At 39.0% G+C, this 25,796-nt stretch overlaps 1 protein-coding gene across 10 annotated transcripts in view; it reads left to right on the forward strand.

Annotated features, from left to right (window-relative positions):
• The first annotated feature begins 4,190 nt into the window (after positions 1–4,190).
• LOC121327010 (leucine-rich repeat-containing protein 7-like) overlaps positions 4,191–25,796 on the forward strand; it is a 185,193-nt gene continuing 163,587 nt past the window's right edge. For 7 of the 10 annotated variants that reach the window (XM_041270756.1, XM_041270759.1, XM_041270757.1 and 4 more), the window contains exon 1: positions 4,191–4,854. In XM_041270756.1, the coding sequence (XP_041126690.1) occupies positions 4,830–4,854 (25 nt within the window). In that variant the 5' untranslated portion in view covers positions 4,191–4,829. The remainder of the gene's footprint in view (positions 4,855–25,796) is intronic. The other 3 variants (XM_041270752.1, XM_041270754.1, XM_041270760.1) reach the window with 1 other exon arrangement.

The raw sequence follows: 25,796 nt of genomic DNA on the forward strand, positions 1-25,796 counted from the left end.
GACAACATGTTCTTCTCCGACTGTCTTGACCCACCCACCTCAGTGCGTTGGGCCTTAAAAAAAAAAAAAAACTTTTTTCTTAATTGTCTCTTAGCAGTTCAGCCCATGCCTACCTCATCTCTTTGAGACTGTGCTCCACTCTGGTGTACACTGTGCGCTGCCCCGGTTGTGTGACTGCCCGCGGTCCAGGCCAGGCTATCAACTGCGCTGTGCCCCGGTGCAGCACTAAGCCTAACTTGTTGCCTAACCACACCCATTCAAGCCTTATCAACCCTAGCATGTTACGTGCTACTCTGGGTTGTGGGAGTGCACGCAGTTAAGGCTAGGCATCTGTCCTACAGTACCCTCGGTGCTTGCACCCTACTTGCTTGCTGTCCTCGGTGCCTCAGAGCCTTGATGCTTCAGCACCCTCGGTGCTTAGATGCTCCGTGGCTCTGTGCTTTGGCTCCCCGACACTTGAGTACTCTGGCGTTAGGTGACTCCAGTGCTTCGGCGCCTCAGGACTGACATCGCCCTTACTGGTGGTCGCCCAGGATGCTTCAGACCCAGACTCCAAGTACCTTGAACGGTAGCGCCCAAACTGTGCCAGTCCATCTTCAGGATGCAGGCTTCATTGCCCCATCTTCAGCCCTTCTCGACGTTCCCAGATTTCTTGGAAGAGGTATGGTCCTCTTGGAACCACCCGGCCTTGGCACCAAGTGTGGTAAAATGAGCAACCTCGCCGGCTTCTTTATAAAGCACAGGGGTGCTGGGCTTGGTAGAATTCCCACCAGTGGTCTCCATGATCGCAGCAGATCAATCAAATTTAAATCTTTAGAAAAATGTGTGAGTGCTTTAGAAGCTAAAGCTTGTGCATTAGTGATAAAAAAATACTGGATTTATCCAGTTTGCAATCAAAAAAAGTGTTCATGCTCATTCAGTGAATACTCTGCTAATGGTAGTAACTCTTTGGTAAGCCATGGAAAGAATAGAGGGTCAAATATGGTGGGTGCATAAATACTAACAAACACCACTTTTTTACCCTGGACGGAGACACAGCAGAAAGTCAATCTGCCAGTGTGATCCGAGCTGACTTTTTCAATTGTTAAATTTATGTTTCATTCCATCAGAATTGCACTCCCTTTGTTCAAGACCCATCTCCAGAAGCAGTTAGTCAGGGCTTAGGTCAGCCACAGTGTCCTCAGCAAACTGCGCACCAGCAACCCCTGTAGTCTGGCCTGGCGCCAGTGAGCTTGCGTGTAAGCTGCGTTGTCCTCCAACGCTATAGCTCTGAGGTGCCTACGTGATGGGCCTGCAGTGTGTAGAAGAAATGGTAGGCTGACGGCACATGCTTCAGAGGACAACATGTCTTTGCCGCTCCCGAGTCAGTGCAGGGGTGGTAGTGGTGAAAATAATTGGCTATTCCAAATTGGGGAGAAAATGATGAAAAAACAAAAACAAATTGGCAACTACTAACAAAAAAAAAAGATCCAGTAAAGGCGCTCCGCATGAGTTCAGGATGCACCCTATAGCCTAAACGTCGCAGGTTTGAGTACAGGCTATTCCACAGTTGACCGTGGACGGGAGCTCCCAGGGGGCAGCGCACAATTGGCCGAGCGTCGTCCCGGGGTGGGAGTTAGGTCGGCTAGGGTGTCCTCGGTTCACTGAGCACCAGCAATCCCTGTAGACTGGCCTGGAGCCTGCAAGCTGCCTGGAGCTGCGTTGTCCTCCAATGCTGTAGTTCCTGGGTGGCTGCGTGGTGAGTCCGCAGTGTGAATAAAAGCGGTCGGCTGAAGGCACACACTTCGGAGAACGGCGTGTGCTCGTCTTCGCCATTCCTGAGTCAGCGCAGGGGAGGTAGCAGTGAGCTGAGCCTAAAAAAAGAATTGTACATATGAATTGGGAGAAAATAATAAAAAATAACTGGCAACGACTAAAAAAAAAAAAAAAAAAAAAAAGAATAGCAGGTTGGAACTGAAGGGATTTTATAGCATTTTGAAGACACAGACTTTGAGGAATCCAAGCCAGACAAAAAACCCTCCAAAAGAAAGACCTTCAAGACTGCTGGATAGATTACAAAGGAATCCACACCGTTCTGCCGAAGTTTAGCTCTAACCCCCTGTCACAAAGATGGCTGGAGTGGGTGGCGTCAGACCAGAGCCAGGAAATAAACAAGAGAGGTGGAGTTTGGTGGAGTTGAGCATTTAATAAATAAACAGAACAGAAAATAAAAAGGTTGTAACAAACAAAAATACAGGACATGGCACATTCGCCAAAACAAAAGAGACAAACAAAACGGACTATACAGACAAAACACGGTGAGCAGATATTTTAACTAACGATTCTTATTACTATTATTACCTCCGTCTCCAATCCCGTTCTCCACTCACAGAACACACAACCCCGAGTGGGTGAAAACATGTAGCTTTTATGCAGCTATACCGTGACTCAATTGCTAATCAATCATTTAATTGGAGTCGCGGTACAACTGCACGTGAATTAATAAAGTGCAATTCCCCGTGCTCACATATTATTACATTTTACTTGCACGTGAAGTGCTGTGCAATCCTCCTGCCTAAATACACATATACATTTTTAAACACACGTGAAACACAGACCAGTTTATATCCTGTGTACCAATGCCTATACACCAACATTTAACACACCTCACGCAACATATACAGAAAATACACACAGGGGCGGGCACTTTGTCACACCCCTAGAAAGATCTTCTGCTCTGGGATGTTGCCAGACTGTTGGGGTTGGCTGCGCTTTGCAGGCTCCCTGCAGAATAGCCTGGAGATCAACATAACGTAGAACCCTGGACAGCAGCGTACAGGGCCTGTGAAATGTTCAAATGATTTGTGTAAACACAGTGGGCTCTGTTGATCTCAATAAGTACAGGGGCAGCCGAAGCAAGGGCTGGGATCCAGCAAGACACCATCTTCTATGGGTAACAAATGGGTCGTCACCCTCAAGGCCCGATAGTAAGTTTACCAACCTTATATTGTTATAATCTGTCTTCCAACTCATTCATTTTCATTTAGAATTTCTCAATTTGGTGAGGCAATGGTTACTGTCGTGTTTTATTTTTCATATGTGTGAGTGTGTGTTTGGGGGGAGTGGTCAGCAGCATTGAATGTCCACTATGATCCTCCTGTTTCTCGGGTACATACAAAAATAAATCATTTACCTCCTTGTACACTACACTTAAAACCAATTATCACTTTAATAAAATGTAATTCTTCAAGAATTGGGGGCCAAGTGATAATGCTAATAAGACACAAGGAAATGTACAATTGCTGCTCACAATTATTGCATTCTGCTGCTACATGTGCTAAAAATGCCTATATTTTTGTTAATGTGTTTTCTAAATCTTTGTTATAAATAAACATGAATTTGGGTTCAGTCTCAACCTATTTACTCTCACATGAAGAATGGTATGAACTGTTTATAGAGCAAGTGCTGCTTTTTTGTCATTAGTTGACGTTCAGTACCACAGTTTACTACTACAATTTTATCTTATGATCTTTTTTTATTCACTTGTTTTTCCTTTGGCTGTTTTTCACATGGATATGTTGTCACGGAAACATAATTTAAAACCCTGTTTAAGCCTGATACAGCTTCTGGACATCTTTAAAAAAAAAAAAAAAGCATTTCAATATGTGCCCGGTATCTTTTGATGTAGTTAACAGAAGTCAGCCACTTTTTCTTTGTGGTGCTCCGCAGCATTCAATTATTGCATGTTTATTTTTGGGCCCAGATAACAACATCTGTAATGTACTAAGGGGATGTGGCACATCCAAGTGCTGGATTCATTGTCTTGGAAAGGAGTGATGTAATAAAAGCTGCATTGTATCTTTTTGCACTTGGAGAAGAAGACTCTTAGCATCCCTTACATAATGAATCATTAAGTCAACCACAGCATGTGAAAGCATTTTAGAAGAGTGGTGTTGCGATGTGGGGGCTGGGGCTGTGGGGAGGGGGAGCTGGAGGCTGTGCTAGCACTCTGGCATTTAATCAGCTTGCTGGGATCCTTGCGATTTTCATCACCCTCCTCCCCAACACCCCCCTTCCCTTCTCTCTCTCTCTAGCTCTCTCTCTCTCTCTCTCTCTCTCGCTCTCGCTCTCTCTCTCTCTCTCTCTCTCTCTCTCTCTCTCTCTCTCTCTCTCGCTCGCTCTCTCTCTCTCTCTTTCTCGATATCTTATTTTGCCATTCCAATGCAAAGGATAAAACTGCTAGTACTATCTGTAGGAAGCTTCAAGCATCCTACAGGCATTTCAGCATTGCTGAGACTAAGAATATGCACCTGCTCATTGTATTATACTGTGAGCTGTGGTTTATTGTGAACTACACAATCTAGCTGAGTTGTTCTATGTGAAACCTGTACACAGAACAGGTTTACTACAGAGGCTACCAATTCCAACATTCACTCCACTGCAGTTTTGATGGATTTTTTTTTTCTGCTGGAAGACAGGTTTCTCTTGGACACAAGACACCGAGAGCTATGGACTATGAATCACAGTGCTCTTAAGATTCAAAGTTACAAAAATAAATGAATACATAAATAGATTTAGAAACTGTCTTAAAATCTTTCTCAGAACATTTTTTTTTTTTGGTTCATTTTTTTAAATGACCATAATTGTTTTGGGTATTCAGAATGCTTGTTTGTCCCCTGCTTTGTGATCTGGTCTGTGATTTTTCTATTTAGCACTCTTGAAAGGTGGGCTACACCATGGCTTAGTATTCCCTGATTTATTTCTTTTTTTACCACTCAATAGACTCCAGCGATCAACTGTTTGGTTTGGAATTACAATTACTTCTGATTATTTCACATGAGCGAACACTAATGGACAATTACTCAACCCTTCAGTGTAAGTAAACTAACAGCATTTACTTGATTAGATATAGTTCTTGTTTTCCTGTTTAGTTTAATAATGGTTGCATTACAAAACAAATGCTTAGTCTTTGCTCTGTAGACAGTTTGAATAATGTATTATGTACAGTACAGTAGCCATGAAAATATTTTTGGAAACAGAATCTTAATGTCTTGGTTAAAGATAGAGCACTGGCAATTAACCATTTCTGACTGGGTAACTTTCAGATTTATATTTTATGAGATCCCTTGTTTTTTATTCAAGAGCTATCAGTTTTATGGTAAGTTTAGCACAAAGTGTCACCTACCAGATGTGCAGTACCAATTAATCAAGATGTGTTCTGGTATAATGATAAGGGAGAGTGGTACAGTATGTGATGCATTCCTTCTGGAGTTATCCTGAATGCAAGATTTGGATTAATAACATTTTACATACATGGCTTGACCATTACAAAGTAAGGTTTAAAATAATGCAAAGGTTTTGCTGTCCTCTCCTTTCCCTAAGGCGTTTATAAAGCACCACATCTGCTTTGACATATGCAGAATCGAAACATCTGGCACCCTATTGTCCTTATCTGTCATAATTGTTCATTGTTTATCTGTGACATATTGAATTGTTCTCCAGTGATACTGCTGGCACTTGAATTGTATCATTGCTGGCACTGAACTGGATAGAAGTTCACTGCCAGTAATACCAGATACACCGTACTGCATGACCTACTTGGAAGACTGCCTCAGAAGCCTGAGTTGTCCCTCTAAGGAATCAGTTAGTCATCTCTGCTAGACTTTATCCTTAAATTTAGTTTAGTAATTTGTATTTAGTTTTGAAAAACAAAAGCAAGCAAAAATAGTGTAATGAATAGCGTACACCTAACTGTACATAATACAGTGCTCCCCTTTATAGTGCTGTAGTCAGGAGCCATAGCTAAGAGACTGTGCTATTTGTGTTCTGCCTTATAATGAGAATACTAGTGTTAGTGTAATAGCATTATTGTAAAAATGGGAGCCATGACCGTACTGCCTTATAACCTGTTCCGCTGTATGAAGGGCCACCTTATAAAGGGCTGTAATTCCATTACAAGTACAAGTACTATGTACTTTATTTATTATACCCAGATGTAAAAGATAAACTGAATTATCTTCCTCCTCATGAATCAAAATAATCAGGACATCACTTTAAATTGTTCATTTTACTAGTTGCTTTACACCGTTTTTTTTTTTAAATCCGTGAAGACATTTATGTTGTTATAATTTACAGGTGGCATGTGCGGTCTTATTAATCAAAATTTGAGGCATAATATTGCAAAACAGAACCAAGAACGATATTGACTGACACCATTTATTTTCTCACTGAAAGGATGGTTGTATCAGTGAATCAGTTATAGATGCTTCTGTTTTTAAATTTAAATTTGTATTGTGTTTGGTGTCTATGTACGTAATGCCTTTACCCTCTGAGAAATAGAGATAAAAAAGATGCTAGTCAGTGCGGTTCAGTGATATCTGTTTTTCTGACTTAAAGCAGGTTTCCTTCCAGGAAATTAGTGTAACATTTACTTAACAAATTATATGCCAATGTAACAGTGTAGCTATTAGTAGGACAAGTGCCTTTGAACAGAGAAAGGAGTGATTGATTTTGCCTCATCTATAATGTTCCTGCTTGGTAAGAATAAGACAGCATAATAATGGGTTAATACAAATATTTCATTAGCTCACATATAGACAATGCTCTTCGCTCAGTACACCCCACGCATTTCAGCTCTGGTTGTTCTTTCACACAATTATACACATTATATACTGCATGTGGCTGCTAATTACATTTCTCATTGTTCGTGGATTCTGTTAATTTACAATTAAAAACCATCCGGTCGTTTTTAATGTTGTATTCATTTGTACCTGCGATATTAAAACAAACTACAGTGTCTCAGCTCTAGCTAATACACCTTTCTTAGAACTTATTTATGAAGTAGAAACCAAAAAATATATGAAAAAACTATCTATAATTATTGTTAATTTTACAAACTATGCTCTGAAGTGCCCCCTGGTAATACTGTGATACTGTGTGTAACGTTGTAAGAAAAGATGTTATTACTGGTGTTTACTGTGTGCTAATGTCTTGTTTAAAGACATTACATTGTAACTATTTTGATCGGAAATACCATAATCTAGCAGCAATAATCTGATTATGTGAACAAATCCAGGTTATATGTGCAGTTATTACCGCATAATGAAACATGAAACCTGTGCAAAAACCTTGTTTTTCTTCTTAAGCTTTCCAAAGAGTTAAACCAATGACTTTTCACTTCTCAAAGACATCATGGCTTGAATTTCATTTTTGTGTGCAGGGGGGATTTAAAAATTGTGGGGGGGGGGGATGAAAAAAAAGGCCCATGTGACTCCAATGTTTTCCATAGTTGTGTAGTGGATCTCTACTCCGAATAGCTAGTTCCATCTCATCCCACATATGCTCAATTGGATTGAGATCTGGTGACTGGACAGGCACTGCAGTAAGCTGAATTCACTGTCATGTTCGTGGAACCATTCCTGGACAATCCTAGTCTTGTGGCACGGGGCATTACACCGTGTAACAATTTTTTTTTTTTTTTTTTTTTCCTGGGTAGTAAGTGTTATTTCCTAATTGCTTATGCCTCAAAAGTATAGAAAATGGCTATTATTCCCCACAAACTTTGCTTTTGTGACCAGGACAGGTAAATTTCAAAATATCACTATTTCCAATGAGAAAACGTAAAAATATCGTAAATCTCAAAAAAACTACTCACTTCTAAATCTTTTGTAGTCATTTTGTATTACTTTAGTATAAATATATGTTATTTTGGATTCATATGCTGTTTTTTTCTGACTTTATGTGAACGAAGAGACACAAATTCGCCCGTTTTCTCATTGAAAATAGTGATATTTTGAAATTGACCTGTCCTGGTCACAAAAGCAAAGTTTGTGGGGATTAACAGCCATTTTATATACTTTTGAGGCATAAGCAATTAGGAAATAACACTTACTACCCAGGAACAAAAATTGTGTTACATAGTGTTATCCTGCTGAAAAAATCCATTAGCAGATGGATACACTGCTGCCATGAAGGGATGCACCTGATTGGCAATGATGTTCAGATATCCTGTGGCATTCAAACGTTGCTCCACTTTTATCAAGGGACCCAATGTGTGCCATGAAAACACATCCCACACCATTACACCACCACCACCATCCTGTATTGTTGACAGGCGGCATGATGGATGCATGTACTCATGTGGTTTTCTCCATACCCTAGTCCTCCCATCAGCGTGAAACAGCAAGAACCAGGATTCATCAGACCAGGCAATGTTTTTCCAATCCTCCAGTGTCCAGTGTTTTTGTTCCTTAGCCCACTGCAACCGCAGTTTCTTGTGTTTTGCTGAAAGAAGTGGAACACTGTTAGATCGTCAGCTGCCATACCCCATTCATGTCAAGGTACGACAAGTTGTGTATTCTTTTATGGGTCTTTCGGCACCAATGTTGTACTGGACTGTCAGTTGACTAACTGTAGCCCGTCTGTTGCTCTGCACAATTTGTGTCAGCCTCCTTTGGCGTCTTTAATCAATGAGCCGTTTTCGACCAATGGCCTGCCATTGGCTGGATTTCCTTTGGGTGGTGGCCCATCCTTGATACACACGCAAAACTGTTGAGCGTGAAAAACCCAGCAGCGTTGCAGTTCTTGACACACTCAAACCGCCGCGCCTGGCACCTACTACCAAAAGCACGTAAATCTTTTGTCTTGCCCATTTACCCTCTGAATGGCAAACATACACAAGCCATGTCTAAATTGTGTCAAGGCTTAACAATCCTTCTTTAACCTGTCTCCCCTTCATCTACACTGATTGAAGTGGATTTAACAGGTTACATCAATAAGAGATCATAGCTTTCATTTGGATTCATCTTGTCAATCTATTTCATGGAAAGAGGAGGTGTTCCTGATGTTTTGTACACTCTGTGTGTGTGTGTGTGTGTGTGTGTGTGTGTGTGTGTGTGTGTGTGTGTATATATATATATATATATATATATATATATATAACTGCATCATCATTCACACTGGCATAGACTATGTGGCAGAGATGAGAATATATGTTTTAAAAAAACACAAACACTGCACCATTGAACCTCAATATGAAATGAATATGGGGGGAAGCTAAGCTTCTAAGCTTTCCAACGGTACCGCCCCTTTCAGTTTAGCTGCTAAATGATGGAGCAAAATAATCAAAACGAAACCTAAGCTGTGAACTCTGTCACATGATGAGAGGCTTAACTTTAGGAGATCGTAGTTCTGGCTAGGAGTACCGCATACGTTGTCCTTACAAAATGTACCACCAAATGTTCCTGTCAGGACACTGCACTCTGACTGGTTATCATATTATTGTTAATAAAACAATGAATAATCCTCTCCTTACACCGAAACCCTAAACCTAAGGTCAGTATCCTATACTGCAGCCATTACACACCTGAAGTAGTTAATGTTTGGCAGTGAATAAGCGTTTTGTTACTTTAAACAAACCTAATCGGAGGTGCTAACTTCCTCAGTTGTCCTGACAGGAACATTTCGTGGTACCTTTGTAGACACCTCTCCCACTTACACACACTGAATACGTCAATGGAAAGCCCCGAGTCTGTACTTTTAAACAAGCCATGAACCACGTAGGTGGCTTTTACGGTGACTGAGTAATATGTGCTTAACCTTTGGAGGGCTGGTACCCCAAAATGAATGGGGCTGAGTTTTAAGAGTTAAAGCGAAAGTCACCGCTTGCAAAAACCTAGGTAGACTTAATATTGTTTTTTTTTTTTTTCAAAAGTGTTTATTTACTGCAGTGTACTGAGTTTCGGCCGATAATCACGTACGAGAGAATAAAGTCACTCGGCACTTAAAATATCCAACACTACTTTTATTTATTTCTTTATTTTAACCAGAACTGCTCAGAATGCGGCTCATAGTGCTTTTCATCACTGATCCTTGAAAGAAGAGAGAGGACAGGATTCGGTCCATCAACGTCATCAAATTTGAAAAAGAAGATAAAAAAGAACTGGTGGGCCACAGTAACAAACATCAGTTTATTTTCATGTATTTCTTATGAATATCCATAAATAATTAGTTCTATATATGTTTTTAAATTATTTTTTAAATGCTAATCACATAATGGAATTAACATATTTTGCTTCATAGAATCGAATGAAACCTGCTGAATAATTTTCACGTTAACACTGAATTACCTACAGCTATATAGTTTTCCATATCCCAAAAAATTGAAAAATGTGACATTTCAAAATCTAACATGAAATACCTTATTACTATTATGGCTTCCAATATACTTTTGCAATATCATTTTGTAGTTTCTTTGATTACATGATGTTAAATAAAAGTTCTAAATTATGTTGTTATAGTTTGTTTTTGTTTAGTTTTTTTTTTAAATTATTATTATGTCTCAATCCAGTTGATGCAAAACTTATGGTCCTAGTATCGACATAGCGTTGCCCAAAGTTTCAACTAACCACAAAACATACTATTTTTGATGGTAACAACCACATTAGTAGTGCAGCAAAAAAAAAAAAAAAAAAAAAGAAGATTAAAAGCTGTACATGGGACCCTTGAATAAGTATATTTTTATTTTTATTTCTGCTAACCAAGGCATGAAATTCAATTTTTCTAATTTTGTGTGAACCCGGAATTACTGTCTTGTAATTAGTTCAGGCCTCCTTTCATTATATTCTACGCTTGTAATTGTATCGATTGGCTTTGTAGGCAATGCTTTAGAGGTTTAGCTGTTTTAACTGTATTTTAGATAGGCCAGTCAGGGGGCTACTTTCTTTGTTGGATGCAATAAAAAATAAAAAAGCCAAAATCCCCCTTGAATTGCTTTTTGCTAATGTAATTCTAGATTGATGCTTGAAGCTGTGCTCTGTCACTTTACAATCAGGGAATCCCTGAGTGTCAAATAGGGTAATTTACATCAAGTTGAACTGGTGAAATCCTGGGCATGATACAGTCAAAGAATACATCGGTGCTGGTCTCTCATTGGCAACAGCATCCACAACTACTGACTGCCATACATAGTTGATTGCCCCAGGTAAGACCCAAGCCAGATCAAGCCTTGCCTGTGGCGACCATCCCAAAAGATTCTACATTTTGTATGAAAAGGATGTGTTTACTCTCGGGTCTGGAGACAGATATTTGGTTTTGCAATGTAAAATGAAGCTTCTTAAGTATTCTAGGTTGTTGTTGTTATTGTTTATTTATTTATGTTCCTGGTTTCTAACATGACTGAGCATAGGCCAAATATCAAAGCCTAGTGGCTGTTGATCTCTTTGCAATATAACTTGCAGTATCTGGCTCCCATGGTGATATCCCAGGTTTACACTTTCAAGGCAAGGGAACATGAGGGAATAGCAGTTGAAAATTGTTCTACAATAGTGAATGTCCAGGAGGGATTTCCCACTCTCTCTCTAAGGATTCTTATTAATGGATGTATGATTCAGATTGTGCGCTTGTACATTAGCATTCAGGGCAAGACTAGCTGTGCTCAGCACTTGCTCTTTAACTATTTACAAATTTAAGGCTACATACCGCAAGGAGAACACAAGGGGGAAAATTGCTTATTTTTGTACTACTTTTCTTCCAGAGTAAGAATACAAAACTCCAAATGTTAAGTCTTTGTTTCCAGTATTTTTGCTGAACTCTACAAAAGTTAGATGAAATCAAACGTAAAACAACTGCTAACACAGTCAATAGGTTGTCACCAAAGTCAGTTGGGCCTGCATACATTCCTACAGGGAATTTGGGGTGGAATTTCCAGCACAATCTGTCCTCTGGATTGGAAAGATCCAAGAGTACTGTTTGAATTTTTGATTGAGTGGTTGAAGCTTATGGATGAAGCTATGCACAGTATACGTTATAATTTTGCGAGAGGGAGCAGCCCCACTGTCTCCAGTGTAAGAAGCAGCCCTGTTGTCTCATGCGCAAGAGGAAGAAGCCCCGCTGTCTCCAGCGCAAGAGGAAGAAGCCCCACTGTCTTCAGCGTGAGAGGGAGAAGTCCCTCTGTCTCCAGAGTGAGAGGGAGAAGCCCCGCTGTCTCCAGCGTGAGAGGGAGAAGCCCCTCTGTCTCCAGAGTGAGAGGGGGAAGCCCCTCTGTCTCCAGAGCAAGAGGGAGAAGACCCATTGTCTCCAACACGAGAGGGAGAAGCCCTATCGTCTCCACCGTGAAAGGGAGAAGCCTCATTGTCTCCAGTGCAAGAGGGAGAAGCCCCACTGTCTCCAGCGCGAGAGGGAGAATCCCCACTGTCTCCAGCGCAAGAGGGAGGCCTCGCTATCTCCAGCACAAGAGGGAGAAGATCCGTTGTCTCCATTGTGAGAGGGAGAAGCCCCACTGTTTCCAACACGAGAGGGAGAGGCCCTGCTGTCTCCAGTGCAACAGGAAGAACCGCCGCGGGCTGTGGAGTCTACAGGACAACAGCCGGACAAACCTTAGCAGACACTGCACTTGCTGCTGAGTGGAGCCCGACGAAAGCCAGTTGCACGTCCACGTCTGCTGTGCTCAGTTCCGCTGCCAAGTCCAGAGTGCCCAGCGCCACCGCCACATCCAGAGTGCCCAAAGGTGCCTCCCAAGGGTCCGCTCTAGCCATCGCCTCCCGAGAGTCCGCTCCAGTCATCGTTTTCCGAGGGTCCGATCCAGGTCTGACCTGCACTTTGTAGGGTTGCCAGTCCTGCTCCACTGGCAGCATTGCCTTTGCAGGCTGCAAGTCCAGAGTTCAGCTGCCAAAGTGCCCTGTGCCGCTGTTAGCATTGGCTCTGCCAGCCTTGTCCTGCCTGGTAACATGTTCGGAGGAAGCAGCTTTTCCATGTCCAGAAACACCACAGCTGGATGGGCTAGCCTGTGCGCTGTCAGCACTGCAGCTGCCATCCTGGCCATGGATAACATTTCCACCCGTGGGCACCTGGATGCCTCCACTCGTGGCCCAAGGCAAGGGTCAAAACTTTTTGAACTTTAAAGGGGGATGTGACCATGGAGGCCATGTGTGCTAAACACGAGGGGAGATGTGTGGCAGGGACAGGGTTAATGTGTCTGCCAGCAACCACAGGTGTGGCCACTCTCCAGTTAGTGCAGATTGGTGCTAATTGAGGAGTGGCCATCTGCATAAAAGCAGGCAGAAAGCCTGTGGTTAGAGAGGGAGTTTTTGATTTGTGTGTTTAGATCTGTTCAGTGCAGGCAAATGCCCAGCCTAACAGCAGTTTATGTACATTTGTATATTTTGTTTAAACCTTTTTGTTTTTGCCTGTTTATTTGTTCCTGTGTTCAGTTTGTGTTATTTTGTTTATTAAATGTGCGCTTTGGCGCTTGCACTGCAGCTTACTTGCCTCGGAGTTTCTTTTTTGACCCTACCCTGCTACACCCTTTAATTGAACATTGCCATTATTATTTTTAATGAAACCCTCCACTAAGTCAGGATTGAGAAGAATACAAAACAGACATATTTTCTGTGATGGAGACCAGACGAATGAGAGGGACAGATGCTTCTAATCAAAAAAATAAATAAATAAATAGCTGAGGTGTTTTAAAAATTAAACCTGGCACATATTTAAATTGCTCCCAGGAAGGCAGACCCAGGGGCAATGACAAGGAGTAAAGGCTGAACAAAAGTTGAATAGGTGATGGTGATATGATTGGTCATGTTTCTGTCAGCAGATTAATGTCTTTTCGACAGCTGGGTAGCTGGTGCCTGTTTTGGTGGGAACACAGCCAGTAACCCATGGAGATGGAATATAAACTACCAGGAATGGCTAGCTTTAACGAAGTACTTTATATGGAAATGTGCCGTCAGGCTAAGAAACGCAAACTTTTCCAATGTACTTCTTGTATGAGCATAGTTTAGTGCACCGTAGGCTTTGTTGTACTGGTAAGTGTAAAGAATATGCTTTTGTAATGCAAGTAAAATTATATAAGATTCCCTAAAAGCCTTTTGGTGTCAATGCATTAAAATTGACTACAGCAAAACACCTTGTTAGGATACGTCCTCTAACATAGCTTTTGAGAGCTCTCAGAGGCTGAGCGGGGTTGGATCTTGTGTGTATTAAGTAATGCTGGTAGCTCAGTATGAGATGCTGTTCCCTCTGGGCCAATTGTTTGTTTGGATGTTTAGATGTGTCTATGAAAGCTTGTTATCCCGACAACTTCTGAATGCCTTGTTGAAGTGATCTGAAATTGTGTATTCAGGTTCCTAAAGATACAAATGTATATATAGATTTTAATACCAAAGGGTTAATCCAGTACACCTCCAAAAATGGATTTATCCTGTATATACAGTACGGTAGGGTACACACCAAAACAAATCAAAGATGGCCCCCAGTCAGTCACAAGAACAAGCAGCACAGATTTTAAACAAAACTTGGGATGTGGCAGCATTGTTTGCAAACCTTGTCATTCAACATTGTACACACAGATCAGCAGTCTTATTGGTTTGTGGGTAAACACATTATAAAATGCTGCCTGAGTGGTTCCAGGTTTCTCATTTCCAATTTGAAAACGGAACAGAAAACATATTGTGTGTGCTGTGCATCTTTTTGAGCAGCGTAGTCCGTTTAGAAGTCTCCTTGGCTTAGCTTAATCATTTAGCTTTCACTTGAAGTTGATTTTACAGGAAATCTACAGATTCTAGTTACTGACTCTTCATAGAACGAAGGATTTTTTTTATCCCCATACAAAGTTATGATACTCTTATACCAAGTATGTCATGTACATTGTTTTAATTGTGAGTCTATTTAACGAAAGATGTTATATGTTTATATATGAACACAGAAATACTGTATATAATTCATATTAGTGCTGTATTTTGTAACTATTACAAATGTACTTTTTCTTAATTGGTAACGTGTACTGGTAAGTAAGTTTTCTTAAAAGGAAAATCACATCAAAGCGTGCTCACTCACTGGGGGTGCACAGTAGGGGTCACAAATTCCAATTATCTGGCACGTCATAAATTATATCTTTCTAATTCCTGTGACTAGAGGTAAGAAGTATGCTCTGTGGTTGCAAATGCATTACATTTTGCTGTGGACGATACCGTTTCTGCATTAGCTGTCATGGTTGCTTTAATTGCCAGTATGTAGCCTGCTGGGGTCAGGTGACTGTAACCCCTCCCTTGGATCGTTTACATCACGTGGATATGTTTGTTGTCCTCAGCATTACTCAAATGCTGGGGACAAAGTAGAATGTACAGATCAGTACTAAACAGTACATTTCTAATCAGATATTTGAAATCGTTTAAGCAACTAATGTATGTCAAAGAAAATATTATAGGAAACTTGGTGTTTCTTATGCTTTTCACTTAAAAACCAGACATTAGGACATCCGGGCATTTTAATTCCTGTCACCCGGACACAGATGCCAATTCCCGGACTACAGTGGCTTGCAAAAGTATTGACCCCCCTTGGCATTTTTCCTATTTTGTTGCCTTACAACCTGGAATTAAAATTGATTTTTTGGGGGTTTGTATCATTTGATTTACACAACATGCCTACCACTTTGAAGATGCAAAATATTTTTTATTGTGAAACAAACAAGAAATAAGACAAAAAAAACAGAAAACTTGAGCGTGCATAAGTATTCACCCCACCAACGTCAATACTTTGTAGAGCCACCTTTTGCAGCAATTACAGCTGCGAGTCTCTTGGGGTATGTATCTATAAGCTTGGCACATCTAGCCACTGGGATTTTTGCCCATTTTTCAAGGCAAAACTGCTCCAGCTCCTTCAAGTTGGATGGGTTCCACTGGTATACAGCAATCTTTAAGTCATACCACAGATTCTCAATTGGATTGAGGTCTGAGCTTTGACTAGGCCATTCCAAGACATTTAAATGTTTCCCCTTAAACCACTCGAGTGTTGCTTTAGCAGTATGCTTAGGGTCATTGTCCTGCTGGAAGGTGAACCTCCGTCCCAGTCTCAAATCTCTGGAAGACTGAAACAGGTTTCCCTCAAGAATTTCCCTGTATTTAGCGCCATCTATCATTCCTTCAATTCTGACCAGTTTCCCAGTCCCTGCCGATGAAAAACAACCCCACAGCATGATGCTGCCACCACCATGCTTCAGTGTGGGGATGGTGTTCTCGGGGTGATGAGAGGTGTTGGGTTTGCGCCAGACATAGCGTTTTCCTTGATGGCCAAAAAGCTCAATTTTAGTCTCATCTGACCAAAGTACCTTCTTCCATATGTTTGGGGAGTCTCCCACATGCCTTTTGGCGAATACCAAACGTGTTTGCTTATTTTTTTCTTTAAGCAATGGCTTTTTTCTGGCCACTCTTCCGTAAAGCCCAGCTGTGTGGAGTGTACGGCTTAAAGTGGTCCTATGGACAGATACTCCAATCTCCGCTGTGGAGTTTTGCAGCTCCTTCAGGGTTATCTTTGGTCTCTTTGTTGCCTCTCTGATTAATTCCCTCCTTGCCTGGTCCATGAGTTTTGGTGGGCGGCCCTCTCTTGCCAGGTTTGTTGTGGTGCCATATTCTTTCCATTTTTTAATAATGGCTTTCATGTTGCTCCGTGGGATGTTCAAAGTTTCGGATATTTTTTTATAACCCAACCCTGATCTGTACTTCTCCACAACTTTGTCCCTGACCTGTTTGGAGAGCTCCTTGGTCTTCATGGTGCCGCTTGCTTGATGGTGCCCCTTGCTTAGTGGTGTTGCAGACTCTGGGGCCTTTCAGAACAGGTGTATATATACTGAGATCATGTGACAGATCATGTGACACTTAGATTGCACACAGGTGGACTTTATTTAACTAATTATGTGACTTCTGAAGGTAACTGGTTGCACCAGATCTTATTTAGAAGCTTAATAGCAAAGGGGGTGAATACATATGCACGCACCACTTTTCTGTTACTTATTTTTTAGAATTTTTTTAAACAAGTTATTTTTTTCATTTCACTTCACCAAATTGGACTATTTTGTGTATGTCCATTACATGAAATCCAAATAAAAATCCATTTTAATTCCAGGTTGTAAGGCAACAAAATAGGAAAAATGCCAAGGGGGGGTCAATACTTTCGCAAGCCACTGTATATGGTCAAATCCAGACAGGTGACAACCCTAATACAGGGAGACAGTGCTGAATTCTCAAAATGCTTGCAAACCCCATAAACAACAACACACATTCTCCCTACTTATTCACTCACTCCCCATTCCCATGCTAATGGCATGACTAGTTACCCTTACAATACATGTAACATATATAAAAGACAGACAAACTGAAGAGACAAAAAGTCCTGCAACAAAGCAATTGTCCAGGTCGTTACAATATACTTTTTAATTTGAAAGTCAAAATATATAAAAGCACGACGACCTTTACGTACAAAAATCTTCACTAATATACAATTGAACAAGAACTGTTGAATATTTATTTTCGTTTCATACAGGATTAAATGGCAGTATTCATAGGATAGTGAAAAATAGATAAATAAATATCAAGATAAATAAATGTCTTCATTTATTTCATTATTTATATTAATGTATTTATTTATTCCTTCCTTACTCCAATAGGGACCACAGTGAGCGTTACACTGACAGGAAACCAAAAATTTTCAGAGCTCAAGATCAGAATCTCAGAATGATGATGATGATGATGATGAAGATGAAAGATGACTCGAAGAATCTAAAAAATATAAGTCTCGAGAATTCTGAGCTGGCTGACTTCATCTTTCAAAATACTACTTGTCTCAACTAATCGTGTAGCACTGACAGTTAACACAACATGCTTGCAAACAGAAGGTTATAGGTGAAAAAGCCAGACCTTTTTTTATATTTATATAAAGGAAGTTTTTTTTGCAGGCAAATGTACTATTTTAAAACAGAAATAAACCATTAATATAATATAATATAATGTCACAAGAAGTTAATTGTCATTAAAATCGATGCCCTGTAATTAAAACTCTTATTAGCCTGCAATGCGTGTGACTAGTCAATAAATAATTTAATATAAATGATAGGTGTCAAAATAAATTTGTTCACTAGTATATTTCCATGTTGACAAAACAATGTAATTGTCATTAAACTTGGATGTCATGTAATATACATATGCGTGGTGTGTCTGGGGTCTGCAAAAAAATACATTGATAGTAAAAGGAGGAGATAGACATTTTCATCTTACTTTGGCGACTTATTTCTCTTACAGGTATTGACTTTTTTTCACCTAAAAGTTTTGGGAACTACAAATTAAAAATGAAGTGCTGCTTTTGGCTGATTTACTTTTGCTGTGCCAATACCCTGAAAACACGTAAACTATCCTTAATGTATAAAGAGTCAGGCAGTTGTCGCACTTCGCTGATATCTTGGCGCGAGGAACTACCGTTCCTCTCAAAGTCTGACATACTGTATGAAGTCTAATCAATATATTTTATGCCCTGCTTGTGCAATGATATGGATTCTAATCCAGCTACTAAGTACCTGCCAATGTAATTCAAAGCTATTTTATTATGGCAAGGCTTTGATTCATAATCCATTACTGTGCCACTACCGTACAGGCTTTGCATGCCACAGCATTTACCAGCATGCTCATGCTTAATAAATATGACATTGTCACTTTAAGATCTGTCAGAATTCTTGTATACTACATCTTTTGACTTAGAATCATAAATGTTTCATAATTGCTACTTTATACATACGATTTAAGTCTGCTGACATTTTAGCGAAGGAGCAATTTAAGTTACACTTGATTTATTTTATCAACAGCAAACATAAAACTGTTCATAATGTCAGGAAACAGGAGATATTTTATTTTGGTTGAAGTGTTTAAGCTAAAGCAGAAAAAAAGGAAATTGAATAAGTTGATCTTTGCAGTATTTTTTTATTGATTTTTAATTTAGTCATCGTTTAGATGTCACTTTTCTGAAATGTTACATTTTATCACACATCGTTGTTAGTTAATTTACTTGCCACCATACAGTACATAGGGTAACTACACAGTAGTTATAGGCAGTAATATTTTGTATCCTAGAATGCCCATGGGCACCCACTAGTCTCATCTACAGTCTCATCAGAAGCAGGGTTGCCCTCCCTCATTTAATTGTAACACTGGTCATGTATTGTAAGAGCCACCATTCTATTGTACAGTTTAAGGGCCATTTTGACTCTCGTAACTTAGTTTTGTAACTGCTACAGTGGTTTAGCTACGACTAATCGTTTCAAACTACTTTTGTATGCAAATATACAAATCTCATTATAATATCGAAGGTTCGCACTTACCAGTGATGTAATATGATTTTCTCCTGACTCATGATGTAGATTTGAGCCTCTTATTTCACACGTTCCTTTGACTGATGTCGATTCAACTGACTGTTCGTATGTGAAACCTCCTGCTTAACTATTTCCGGGTATTTAGTTACTTAAGCACCTTAAAATTATAATAAAATAAATATTTATTAATAACTTATGTTAAATAACAACAACAATATATACATTTTGTTTTAGGTTCTTTTATATTTCAAGGTGCTTTAGTTTAAACTTCCCAAGTTCTGTAAACTTACAAAGCACCCAGCCACACCTCACATGTTGCCTACAAAACAAGTGACAGCAGTGAATGGTGTTATTGCTGCTCAAATTGAACTCGCTAATGCTATGCTATTACAACCAGGCATTGGCAATACTGACAGAGAGAGAATACGGCAAACAAGATTATTCAGAGCCAAAAATATTTTTGAACATCTGTCAGATTCCGTTTAGATAAACAATCAGTACACGAATTGTGTGCCTTACAACCTCATGTGACCAGCAATACTAAATGCAACTGAAATTAAACTATAAGCAGCATTATCATTTTAAGCAACCGGGTCCTTTCAAAGAACGACTTCTGATTTAATAGGAATACATCAGAGCACTGTGTTACGGTCTTTACATAAAGTTACAACAGCCTTACTTAGACACCATGAAGAATTTATTCAGTTTCCTAAGACTGCTGAATGTATCAGAGAAGCTGAGTACATTTTACTCAATTGCAGGATTCTCAAATGTTATAGGGGCTACTGACTGCACACACATTCCGATTAAAGCACCCCCTGGAGATAGCTTTGCTTTTATAAAAAGAAAGAACTTCCACAGTGCAAACCATCAGGTTACGTGTGATGCTCAAGGAATAATAACTGATGTCGTTGCTAAATACCCTGGATCCTGTCACGAAGCCTTCACTGCAAGACAATCTGGATTGTGGGAGAATATATGGAGAATGCGGTTGTTTCCCTTGGATTAATTTTAGGTGCATATTTTAATATGATTCTGAGTTATTACAGTCAGTGGCACTGGAACAATTTTTAAAGTGGGGGTGCTGAAAGCCATTGAACAAAACTGTAACCCCTGCCATGCAAAGCCAGGGGGTGCTGCTGCACCCCCAGCACTTCTAGTTCCAGCACCCTTGATTACAGTTACAGTTCTGATTTATTAATACTATAATATTGTTCTTATTCTATTGTAGGTGACACTTTGTGTTCATGGTTTATGACTCAAGTTATTAACCCAGACAGTGAAGCAGCACAGAAATACAATGATGCTCATAGTAAAACTAGTAATGTGATAGAACACACCTTTGGAATTTTAGAAATTAGTTTTAGGTGTCTGGATAAATCTGGGGAATTTTTGCAATACTCTCCTCAGAAATTCTTTGTGTAAAGTCACATTTTTTGTAGTCTGCTGCATGCTTCACAACCTTGCTGTAAAAAATGAATACTTCATATTGACAAGGAGCTTTGGGGTGAAGATTACAGAGTTCTTTAATTAAACACAATTTTTTTTTTTTTTTCCTATCACTAATTATGTACTCCATAGACAACTGAAATACACAGACTACTGTTTGTAGGCTACTTTTTTTCTTTTCTTTACACAACTAAAGTATACATTAAAAAGTTCTGCTATATTTCTAAATATAATTAAATCAATTAAAGTATAGGGAAGCACAGAGTACAAACATGGTAGACTTTCAGATTTACATTTTTGTTTGTTTTCACCGTACCCATGGTCTTGCACTGCACATTCATTTTGTCATAATACATTGTTGCATTGTAGTGTTTCGTTATTACATTCTTCATCGTATTTTAACACTGGCTCATTTGAAGTAATCTGAACAGGGTTAATTCTGGTTAAATGTCTAACTGCAGAGGTTAAATCATTTATTGAATCTTGAATATCTTTCAGATAATCAAACTTTGCACTGATTTCACGGAAACACTCAAGACATTTGTCTTGATCAGCTGCAAAGTTAGCAACTGACTCATTGACATTGGACATAGACTTCAATATTAGGTCGGCATTTGTGTTGGCTTTTTGTTTCTATTTGCTTTGGGAGTACGCGTGCTTGTGTGATTGCATTCATTAATTTGATTGTTATCCTGCGCTTCTCCGATAGAAGGCTCTCTAAATTCCTCGGGAGGTAACATCATTAAATCCAACGAAGAAATATCTTCCATGGGAGATGAAGTTTCTGAAATTGACATAAAAAATAACATGAGTAGACAACACTACAAGTGCAGTTGCGGCTCTTTAAAAATCAGATTTATAAAGGGAGTGGGTTATCAAAGGTGTCATATGCAAACTTTTTTTGAAGACACATTCAAATGTTAACGTAGCGCTACTGTTGTCTAACTGCTTTAAACACTCCAAAGTGTCTCGTGAAAACGTTGATAAATCCACTGCTTATACAGTGTCATAATCAGAAAATGACACTATTTACTATATGCTAGGGAAATATAACCTTTACTTATGGGGCAAATCTGCCTTCTTGAAGGAATCGACAACTCCCACGACAGTACCTTCCACAGCAGGAATGTCCATTGTAGATGAAACAAAAGTTTCTGCAGGTGTCAGTTGGCTTTTGGACGAGGGGCCACCTCCAGCTTGTCCTGTGTGTTTTTTTTTTTTATTTTCTGCTGCTTTCTTTTGTGTAATCCTTCTAAGGTCATGTCATTTTTTTTTTAATGTCAAGTGTCTGTCGCTTACAGTGTCACAGTGAATTTATTTTGTTAGTTATTTCTTTCCATTTTTCTTTTATTAATGTTTTTTGTCCATGCAAACTGTTAAATAATATTTTTTTTTTTGTATTTCACTAACTAACAGGTCAATTTCGTCTTTGTGGAAATTTGTTTTCCTTCTTTTTTTTCGCCCGGTGGCCGGTGACACTCAAAGCAAATGTAAACTAAAGGATATTAAAAGAAATAATAATAATGATTGTTAAAACAAAAAATATACAATTTCCAAATTACTCTATTATAACATGCAAGAAAATAATATGTGAACTATAAAACACTCAAATTGAAAATAATAAAATCACAATGTGCAATAAAAGAAACAAAATTACATACTTGTGTAGTCACCCTTCGACATATAAATAAATATGTTGTGTAAAGGGTCTCTCTTTTTGTATAAAAAAAAATTGTATGCAGTGGGTGAGAGGAGAGATTTTGGCTGCTTAAACTGGAAAATTATTTTTGTAATGACGAGACACACGAAGATTGAACTCATGAACTACTTTTAGAGATTAAAAAAGCATAGTTGTTTTTTTTGTTGTTGTTTTTTTTACTTTAGAATTATGCAGTATGCACAGGATGATAGCTGTACACAGGATAAGATGTACTGGAATTTTGACAGATCCTTACCTGTGATTTCTAATGCTAAATGATACAAATAAGTCATGCCTTGTCATTACGGCATAGTGGAAAATATATGCACTGTGTCACTGAACAGTGGGTCACGTCTTGGTGTCAAAGAGATGCTTAATTGAGTCTGACGTTATCCTGCTGTACTGTAAAACAATGCAGTAAGTCCTTTCAGATTCAGCATGCAACTTTTTTTTGTTTGAGGCCCTCCGCTACCTAGAAGTGGGAGAGCAGATAATAATGTAGTTATTTAAGAACACACATGGCGGACAGCCTAAATTATTACACAACTGTTGGACCCACTGCGTGTAGAGACAGGGTAGGTTCCAGTTAAGCACTGACAAAACCAATTGCGTTGTATTGCCTTGAATGTATTGTATATCACAGACAGAAATTCTGAAAGCACAAAGCTGACATCTTCTACATTATCAATTTAAGCTTACCCTTTGTTTTTGTTGTTGTTGTTGTTGTTGTTGTTGTAATGATGACAGGAAACTTAATTTATTATGACATGGATGATAAACTCCAGTGGTGTGTTGATTCAAAGAAGTGTGGGCATTTTATTAAGTCAGGTGGCGAGGGTGAGTGATTTTATTGCTAGGCTGCAGAAATAAGTCTTGCTGTATCATATTTCAAAATTGTATTTGCAGCTGTTATCCTGATACATGGCTAAAAGGGCAGTCTATTCAGCTGATCAGTGTTAAAGTTATTCCTCTGGTATTTTGCTTGTAAAGACACTTTGTTGTCTTTTATTACCTTGGTACAGAGGCCTATGTAAATGGCCTCAATTAAATGCATCTCACAGGGTTGCTTTATCAACTGTGCCAGTTATGTAACTAAAACAATGACAGATTTATTTGGCAAAGCAATGGGCATAGAGCCTAAAATCCCTTCCCATGTTATTGCTCTGAGTATATAAAGGGGATATTTTTTTACATGGCAAGATGTATTGACTGAATCCCCATTGTAACTGTTGGAAGTTCAAGGGACATGTTGAAAGGCCGACCTCCAAATAACCATGCAGTAAAAGGCTGACAGTCAAGGAAATAACTTCTGCAGAAATCTTTATACTGTATATCCTGGGGTCTCGTGTCCAGGAACGGACAGCATTCTATCTGCAATATACCATGAGAGACTACAGTCTATCAACATGGTTCTCCATGGTTAGGCCATCAACTTACTTAGGGACAAAACCATAGACCCAGGATGGGCCCTCGAGGACCATTCCACTCTAGGTTTAATATATATAATAAACTACTTTAGGCATTTTTGTATCAAATTCAAATCATTGGTACCTCAAACCTACATTCCAAGTAAAACTAGTACAGTTAATGTATTACAGGAATAGATCATGGATGAGCTCACTCACCTGTATGTAAAAATACAGGAAAATGATATTATCAAGTCACTGTAACATGTCCAAGTTACAGGTGTGAAGCTCTGAAGCTTTACTCGTCATCAGCATATTGCAGTTCTAGCGCTTCTGGCTATCTATTTATAGCATTAAAGGGGATTTCTGTTGTCTTGTTTTTCCTCGGCCTGTATTGCTGACAGATGTTTAAAGATTCAATGGGACGCTATCTGATTGAGAATTAAAAGATATAGTGACTGGAATCACAGTGCTTGCCACCTATGCCAACAACGGCATTGCATTTTACATTCGATAAAATCACAATTAATTATCCAAGTGCTTTTTCTCTTTTTCTTGGAATCAAAGGAAGAACAATTCTGAGACTGATAAAGGACCCTGTCAGCAAGCCATAACTAATTGCCTTAACTCATATGCTGCACATATCCAGAGAATCGCTGCAGTGCCTAATGTGCACGGTAACTTCACATGTAGACTTTTTTTCTGTAACTACATTTGCAGTTGTAGTGCTATTTCTGAGGTGAAGACAAAGGCAATGTACTTCAGCATGTATTGTGATGCAATTTCTGCACAAAGAACTATACATATCTAATGAACTGGACATCCAGAATCATAAATGGGAAGACCACAATTGATCAGCATTGAATTTGGCATGGTATAATTTACTTTTCCCCAATCAGTGCATCCTACCAAGGAACAGAAATTATGTGATGGTGTGTAATATTGTGTCAGGGACCATGTGTGGCTCTGTGAGTACTCCTACCACTTACAGCAGTACTGGACCTCTCAAACGAGAAGGCCACTGCAGAATTCAGCCAACTATACCGTCTTTTTGTGATGTTGAATAATGTGAGCAAAAGGTTGAGATCACAGGAAGGGAGCATTATGCAATGTGAGTTAAGCCCTTGTATGTTCATGGAGTATTCAATTTAGACACAGTGATTCATAATTCACTCACCATTGTTGTTGCATCGCGAAAACTAGAGTTCGTTGTGGTTGATATGTAATGGAAAATCTTCTATGACAGAGACACTCTGAAACACTGCTTGGCCACCAGAGGGTTATTCACTAATGTCAGCATTTAGGTAGAATTAAAAACAATGCAAAACAACAATGTTTCGTGACTTATGAATCAACCTGTTTAGCAAGTACAATGTATAGAAATGATTAATCTTTTAACCTAAACAGCTACATGTGGGGACTTAATTTCTTAACATGAAACTCAACATCTGGTTACAAACACAATGGCATTTTGAACAGTGCAATCGTCCAGTCTTTATGTTATTGGATTGAATTAATACAAAATAGATTCTAAAAGGAGATTCAGTCAAAATGTATCACATTGTAAAAGAACCTTTTCTTTTGTCCACTTTCATTTAGGATTATTTCAGCTGTGGAGCAGATTGAGTGAAAGATGTACATTTTAGTACATAATTTTTTTCTGGAAAAGAACAGTATTCCAAAGTTTCTACTGCAGCCCTTAAAAGAACACCAGAATGTGTATCAGATGTGGATTAGATACTGGTAAAGATTATTCATGGCTTATTTTTGTATAGATATAATTTTTTCGTAGCCCAGTAAAAGATAACTTTCTTACACATTGACTGTTATATTTGACTGTGCATTAAATCCCATAGGCTCTGTGCATCAGTACAAATAATGATGTTTGTACAGATAAAAGAAAGGTTGTACCTCATGCTGAAGCTCTGAGAACTTTTAAATGATTTCAACCTTATTTTTTTATTGTTAACCAGTACTTGAAACCGTCTCTCTTCGTGATCAAACATTTCAGCCAAATGTCAAAACTGGGACACCAGTATGCAGTGGTACCTTTTTGTTGGATAGTGTCTATTGTTGCAAAGAAGACATTATGCATGTTGTATGAATATATATATATATATATATATATATA

This window comes from Polyodon spathula, chromosome 14, assembly GCF_017654505.1.
Source record: "Polyodon spathula isolate WHYD16114869_AA chromosome 14, ASM1765450v1, whole genome shotgun sequence".
Taxonomy (NCBI): Eukaryota; Metazoa; Chordata; class Actinopteri; order Acipenseriformes; family Polyodontidae; genus Polyodon; species Polyodon spathula.